Here is an 8,285-nt window from a genome sequence, read left to right as displayed (position 1 = left end):
AATATTTTTTCACATATTCGGTATTATAGTTTTTAGTGAGGAATTATAAGCTTTTTTATTTTTTAAAAAAAGGTTTGAGTTTGAAAATCCGGTGCCAGTGCGTACATAATATACGCATGCTGTAGTGTCAAAAGATATAACCGCGATCTAAGACCAGACCGGTTCTCTAAGATTCAAAACACTATACTGGGTTCTCAATGTTATATGGAACTATTTGTACAACAAAACAATCTTCTCAGAAGAAGAGACTGCTGATACGCCATTGGACATGTTGGTATACATGCAGCCAGCCATGCAGCATTCCTACAAGGGAAGTGGGACAACACAGAGGCGGTGCACACGTGACAATCTACCTGAACGTTTCTGTGAGGACGGTGAGGAGTCTTCTAATGTAACACATGAAAAAAGAAACACTGCTTGTTCAAAACCGAACTGGGATAAAGAAATATAATCTGGCCCAAATATCACAAACTAACTTAAGTCAAATCTCAATCTCAGTCTCAAGATTTTTTAAACCACATAAGAGCATGGTATGAATCAAAATACGGTATGCGTTTCTTTTTAAAAGCGTATTTTCTAACAGAATGTGTTGATACAAAACGTTTGTCAATATTTCAAAGAAAAATAGTTCTGGAGCAAAACATGTTCTTGAGTAACTGCTCAAAACAAGCGAGCTGTACTCAGTTTCAGTTTTTGCTGGAGAAAACCTGTTCTTTGGAATCTTGAAAAAAAGTTTTAAATTAAAATATTCAATGAGATCATGCGCTTTTGAAAATGATACAAACATATAGGATTTTCAATAACTTTTGACTTTATGTTTATATTGAGTTGAAATTGAGATTTGACCTATGTGTATTTGTGAAAATGCGGCTCATTCGTCGAATACCAGTTTTTGGCAATACTTTGAGCTTAATTTGTTCAAATGGACGAATACATTCGAACCACATTTTTAGACTGTCAAAAGCATACGGTCTTTGACTGAATTTACTTTTTCTACATATCAAACAGATTTTGCCAAAATCAAAAATGGCTTACTTTGGTCTGATATCAAAGTGAAACATTAAATGTAATATGGTCCTACTTTTGAGTTAATACGAAAACAATATATGAACAATTCTCATTGATAAAACAGTCATTGTGTTGTAATGATTGTATATAATAGAATGAATGAATTAAATATAATTTTGATATTTGTTCATATACGTCTGTTATTGGTATTAATCTGTAATAATACTTTAAATATCTGTGTACTAATACTAGGAATACTAGGGTAAAAATGTTTCTTGTTTACATTTGGCTATGATCACATCAGAAATCTAAAAACAACAAAAGAATGGGTTCGTATAATAGAAGACCTGTTTTGACTCGGAAAGGGATACATTCTTAAATAATTTGTGCTTAACCTGAATTCAAAACACATATTTAAAAAAGCAAAACAAACAAAAAAACAAAGACAATTGTGCTGGAATGGATGCATTTCGCAATTATTTATTTCTAGGCAATTGTAATTAAAATGGTTGAACAATACAATATTAACTAGAAGTAACAATATTACAAAAGTAGTTGCATATGAACTATTCGGTTTTTACTTGGATATTCATATTTCCTTTTGGTTTTACATTTAATGTTTTTGATGACAATGTTATCATTTCAATTTACTTCTTTTTACACTAAATACAAACAAACCAAAGAAAAATAAAAGTGAAAGTGTGTTCACGCTTTTTTTGATAGCACGATCAGTTAAGGATACCGAATCATATGTGTGCCCTTGTTCGTTAAAAGAAACCTTTACCAAAAATAGGAAGAAAGAGTGAATATACAAAATATGATAAAAAATTAACATGAAGTCAATTATCAAGCAACTGCAGCGGTTTTTATTTATAAAACTTTTTGATAATTTTTTTTGAATTGTTTTGTACATACGTTGGCCACTGAATCTGCGGATTATGTTTTCTAAAAAGGTGTTCTGAGGTGCTACAAGTCCTCGCTTGGCACCCGGCATCTTGACGGTTTGTTGTGAAGAATTTTATATCCCTTTAAACTTTTATTTAACTTAAACAATGAAGTAACACTTTCTTCTCCATTTCAAATCAATATGTAATTAAACAAAATTGACTATCCTTTATCGTTTACATAGCTATGATTTCCAAAGCAATCCATTTTTCTAGTCTTTCTATAAACAGGCACCTATAATTTCCTAACATTTTTCCATTGTCACACACCATTCTCAGTCACATAAACGTTACGACTATCAGAGAGCAGAATTCCGGATACGCGACTATGTAATCGATCCTCTATTGGTAATTCTATCAATTTTCCCAGCGTCAACCGCGCATGCGCACGGCAGGTAATGCTGAACCAGGTACATTGCAGTGCTATTCCCGCGAGCGTTGCGCCTTTTGTCGTCAAGGTAACGCGCTGTCACACCAGATTAGGTTTCTATTTCTAAAAACCAATAGAAGCTTCTTTGTTGTTTTCTTGCTGTAGATGACATGTTTTATTTATAGATTATTGTTTTCATTTAGTTGTTAATGTGATGATCTTTGAATAAGATACTAAAAACCTGAATGTATTGATAGCATAATATGAAAATGCACCAGCATTATTTAAAGCATTGTGCTTTTATGAAGAGGTTAAATTGGAAACTGCATTTTAACATTTATGTCTGTTTTTCATATGATTTTGGCATTTTCATAGACTGCAAAACTCATTCACAATTAACAATTGAAAGATATCGAACCTAACTGAATACAGTTCCAGTACCTGACGATTGTATTACCTAATGATAAACTGAATGATTATTTAATTTTTGTTGTTGTTTTTATAATTGTTTTTTTAGATATAAAATAAACACACCTAGTTTGCATTTTGATGACAACGTTTTTTTACGCTTGAGTTTGGAGTGGAAAACACAAGCTTCAGATAAATGTTTGTCTCTACAAAACTTAGATTATTCGAGCGTGAATTTTGCTTTCCGTACAAAAAAACTTAACTATTAGTTACAAAGGGATGCACACAGCCTAGCATCGGTGAACACTCAGAAGCGGGAAGCAGAAAATAGTCAAATTGTCTAGACACAACCGGTTGAAACTTCTACTTTCGTTTGTTTACCGAGGGATCTTCGACCGCTCCCTCTGCTGTTTGTTATTCTAATTGTGGTTTGCTAATGTGTGCGTTCATGCCGCGTTTACATATCATTCTTTTATGAGTGCTTCTCAACACGTAGTTTGAATATCTAGGCAAATTCATTCATTAAAAGTTAAAACAGTAACACTCGTGAGGATTCCTAACGTGGCGGATCAATTTAAAACAAATGAATTCAAGCTATTTTGAATTATTAAAGTTACTCAAATTTGTACATTAAATACAATGTCAAAAGAAACAAATACTTTAATGTCCTCTTTTAAGGTTGTGACATTGGTCTTATAACGTTATCTTGTTTTATGTTTTCTTAAACACAGAAGAACACATGTTGTCACTCAAGACGTTGATAAGCAGGGCTCTCAAAGTAACAGAACAGAAAAGAAGATAAAATATATTAGGACTTCTGAACAGGTATTAAAAAATGTGTAATAAAATACAGATATATGGACATGATCAAAGCAGTCGAGAATAAAAGAACTCCATAATTTCAAGTAAACATTCAAAGTTGTTCGTCGGAAACACAATTCTTTTTTGACAAATAAAGATCATAGTGTTATAAGGCCATGTCCTTTTTGTATTTAACCACTCTATGTGCTTAAAAACAGACGAACGAATAAAAAATAGCGTTAATGTGTTTCCTTCCAGTAAGGTCAACAATTGAAAAAATATAAAATGGAATTCGTCTGCAATATCTCCTGAGTTACAACATATACATAATATTTCTTCATTGGAATACTTGGAATATTGGAATTAAAGAGTTTGAAACAAGGCAAAGCCGGTGCGTTATGAGACACACGGGTCTATGATCACGCAACGGCCCGACTTTGCCATGTTTTAACCTCTTTAATACATACTTTACTATATATATAGTATAAAGGATTTCCGCGATTATTTGCATGACTCCGCGATAATCAGTTTGGTGGCCCGGGCCGATTCGGCTGTGGAACGTTCGCACGTGAATTCAATTTTCGCATTCAAAATGGTGACCGGCGAAATCATAGAGTGTAGTATTAACCACGTTATCACAAGGCGTTGGTCAAGTTAAACACAAGGCGTTGGTCAAGTTAAACACAAGGCGTTGGTCAAGTTAAACACAAGGCGTTGGTCAAGTTAAACACAATAAAAAAAATGTAAGGGAGCCAAACGCGAAGGCCATATAGGGAAGTATGTTAGTTATCGATGACCGATGCAGACTTATAGGGCGGCTTTTTTGTATTTCCTCATAGTTTGTATATATTTCGATACCAATAATACAATGTCTTTGTTCATTCCAGTTAAGATCCTTACCGAAGGATAGACAGAGAGTCGTTTAGTCTACACAAATAGGCTTAAGCGTTTACGGAATATATCTACGAGTAAGTAGTGTTCATATTCAAATGTCATTACAAAAATCAGATTTGGGCTATCAAGAGATCTCTACCATTCTAGCTTAAAACAAACAATTATTCTAGTTTTTATACTCTTACTTTTATGTTACCACATGATACAGTCGGATAGTGCCTGCATGTACATTTGTATACAAGGCGTAGTGTAATATTATCACTCTTGATAATATAACTTATATTGTATAATTGTAACAAATATATGTACACCAGGGCAGTATGTATAATATATTCATAAATAATTGGTTTGATGTAATTATCAACACGTGATAAGTAGCTTGCCAAACCTTGGGTGTTTAATAATTTATGATTTATGTCAGCAGACCTGACAAATTATACAGTTTCCGACGAAAATGAATAAACATTGATTAAACATTGTCTATGAGAATTGATTGTAACATAGGCAGACGGAATATAATCACAACCATAAAGCAGTTTTCGCATGGTTTTTTTGGAATTACTGACTGTTTCTGGCTTTAATAAAACCCAATTTAAGATGTAGGCATTTCGAAATTTCGTTGAACGATGTTATTTTTTTAATATCATAAGTATAGATAATTCGAAGGACGTTATTCGCGTGGATTTTTTTATTTCTTTTTAGCACAACTCTAAACATTCAACTATCTCCCTATTGACCCTGGCGCTCACGCTGGTCACAACAGCGTCTGACTGTGCTTCGGAAGGTAACTTGACTGCTGTGGTTATACCATGTTACCCATTAGAACAGCATGAGTCTGTTTCCTCTTGTAGAGGATTTAGGAGTTTTTCTCGTTGAAGGTGACTTTGAGCTGGTAAAATACGTATGGACAAATAATTGTAGCAAAATTGTAAATAATATGTCCCTTTATTTAATATAATATTGTATCAAAATAGTAAAAGTACAGATTTTAGATTGTTTAAAAAAGCAAAGGTTCCGTACCAAAACGTGCAAAATTGTCGTCGATAGTGTAACGTTCGACGTTTACAAGGCCATCAAATCACTTCGGAGAAAATGTGTGTGAAGTTGACTCAACCATAGGCAATCGACAATCGACATTCGAAATTATATTGTACAACTACAATGTCGAGCTGCAATGTCGAGCTGGACGGAATACTAGCTCAACATTCGATATTATATAGCAAATATTCAATGTCGAGCTGGAATGTCGAGCTGGACGGAATACTAGCTCAACATTCGATATTATATAGCAAATATTCAATGTCAAGCTGCAATGTCGAGCTGGACGGAATACTAGCTCAACATTCGATATTATATAGCAAATATTCAATGTCAAGCTGCAATGTCGAGCTGGACAGAATTCAAGCTCGACATTTGATATAATATAGAGAATTTTCAATGTCGAGCTGGAATGTCGAGCTGAACGAATTCTAGCTCGACACTCGATAATATATATGGAGATTTCACTGTCGAGCTGCAAAGTCGAGCTAGATGGAATCCTAGCTCGACATTCGATATAATATAGGAAATCTTCACTGTCGAGCTGCAAAGTCGAGCTGGACATAATCCCAGCTCGACATTTAAAATTCCTTATATCATATCAAATGTCGAGCTAGAATTCCGTCCAGCTCGACATTACAGCTTTTACTAAATAAATTCGAATGTCGATTGTCGATGGCTGAGCCAACTGCACACACATTCGGAGAAAAGCGCGCTAGACCATGAATGGGTCCACTGGTCTTTAAAAACGGTCAACTCCCAATCCACACGAAGCCCAGGCTTTGCTAATTGGCGTATTACCAATCAAGTAAACATACGTACTATGGACGTACTTCCGTCTATAACGGAATGTTATACTATGAACGCACATCCGCCTACAGCGGACCGTTACATTAGTTTGCTATAAGAGTCTCATGACAATTTGTGCTAGTGTAAAACTTAAAAGTACAACAGCAGAGCATGTATCTATTTCACAGTGTTCTTCATGTTAACATACGTTACTGTCTTTTCAATGTCAATGTCAAAATCATTTGATGGTTAAGAGAAATATCGCAACCAGTTGAGATTTGTTGCCTATGTCTATTAGTGAAGGTTTATTTTAGCGAGTTCATTTACAAAATGGTTTCTGAACAAGTCGTCATTTAAGTTTAATATCATTTCAGTTTTCATAGAAAGATTTCTAATCAGATTTACTCGAAACAGCTTGGTGCCATACCAATACATGTTGCCAAATCTTTGTGCCAATACTGTCATTTCCACGGGGCTTTTATGTTCACTTGTGATACAGAACGCACAATATTAAGATCAAACCCAAAGACCATAATATATAAAAATATCATAATTTTAAAGGTAACCGGTCTTAACTTTTATTTAATATTTAACTCGGCACGTACATTGCCAAAATTCAACAACATTAGTTGCAGCAAACGTATTTTTGATCTCGTAAGTAGGTCTTCGGCATTCTGTGTATGAACAATCAAAATGTTATGATATAAAAAAAATAGGACCGGATAAAAAGTACTGACTGAACTTTTTTGATCTGAGTATGTCAACATTTATTTTTGTGCTATATTCGAAGTGCTTTATTTGTATAAAGTATTAACATACCATAGGTAATACTATATACCTACTAACACTTATAGAATATAAATATCGGGTGCGTATGTCAAACGTAGTTTCTTTAATGAAATTCTATCCCTGTAGGAAATAGCGCCGGTGCTGTAAGGCGCTAATGACAATTGTAAGCACGTGTTGACGGTGCGTTTGGACTCGTTTCAATGAGGTCGTCTGGTCAACATTTGACCAATGGGAGCAATAATGGCTTACCTTTACACCTAGGCGAGTGAATTCAACAAGCATGGTGTTACAGTTGCAATAAAAGATGCATTCGTAAAAATACCATTAATCAATGTAATATATATATATATATATATATATATATATATATATATATATATATATATATATATATATATATATATATATATATATATATATTGCGATTTCAAGCTGAACTGCAAATTGTGTTGACCGAATTCCGAATATTTTTTATATCAAAAATGTCGGCGTGTAAGAAACCAAGTAACGTTCTCAAAATAAAAATCCGTATAAGAACCCCATATTTAAACTATATATATGACTAACATACTTATAATAAAAAATGGAAACAAATAAGGATTTGTTTTCAAGAGACACAGTTAGCTACTTAGCTTAATGTCCATTTTTTAAGAGAGGACATATACTTTTTAACGCATATCAATTTAATGCAGGATTTTAGGCATAACACTCATCTTATTTGGATTGGAATGGTTTTTTATCGTCATTTAACTTTATGATTACCCTTGGGGTGACTGGATTATAAGTATCTTCAATGGCCGAGAGTGTAAGATACCGAGCGTAGGGTGTTTTGCGGAAACGAGGTGTACCTATCTTACACGAGCGGGTATGGTAGATGCTTTTTCTCCCACCTCAGTTAAGATTATGTAAATACTCAAATCGGTCATTAAATAGTTCTGAGGAGAGTGCAGGATTATTTCTTCAATGGAGCGCGAAAACTTGTTTATGGTGCCATTTGAAGCGAGAAATAATTAATTTGGATTTTAAATATTGCCACAAGACCAGGTTTCCATGATGCTACAGATGACGGTCTTCAATAAGGGAGGTAATTGTGTGCTTACAATAAAAAAACTCCATAATTATACGGGTACTTGTTTTATCTTTGCCCGTGGGCAAGATTATATGTATCTTTTATGGCCGACAGTCTTCTTAACCCGAGCGTAGGGCTTTTTGCGGAAACGAGGTTTACCGAGTTTCCGCAAAAT

At 34.1% G+C, this 8,285-nt stretch overlaps 1 protein-coding gene across 2 annotated transcripts in view; it reads right to left on the bottom strand.

Annotated features, from left to right (window-relative positions):
- Window positions 1-2,211, bottom strand: part of LOC128209366 (potassium voltage-gated channel subfamily H member 1-like) — a 48,655-nt gene extending 46,444 nt beyond the window's left edge. The window contains exons 1-2 of one of the 2 annotated variants that reach the window (XM_052913385.1): window positions 1,924-2,211; window positions 354-386 (exon numbers count right to left, since the gene is read on the bottom strand). In XM_052913385.1, the coding sequence (XP_052769345.1) occupies window positions 354-386; window positions 1,924-2,002 (112 nt within the window). In that variant the 5' untranslated portion in view covers window positions 2,003-2,211. The remainder of the gene's footprint in view (window positions 1-353; window positions 387-1,923) is intronic. The other variant, XM_052913386.1, reaches the window with a different exon arrangement.
- Between the last annotated feature and the right edge of the window lie 6,074 nt (window positions 2,212-8,285).

The sequence above is a fragment of the Mya arenaria genome, chromosome 11 (assembly GCF_026914265.1).
Source record: "Mya arenaria isolate MELC-2E11 chromosome 11, ASM2691426v1".
NCBI lineage: Eukaryota > Metazoa > Mollusca > Bivalvia > Myida > Myidae > Mya > Mya arenaria.
This window is presented reverse-complemented; position numbering and strand designations above follow the sequence as displayed.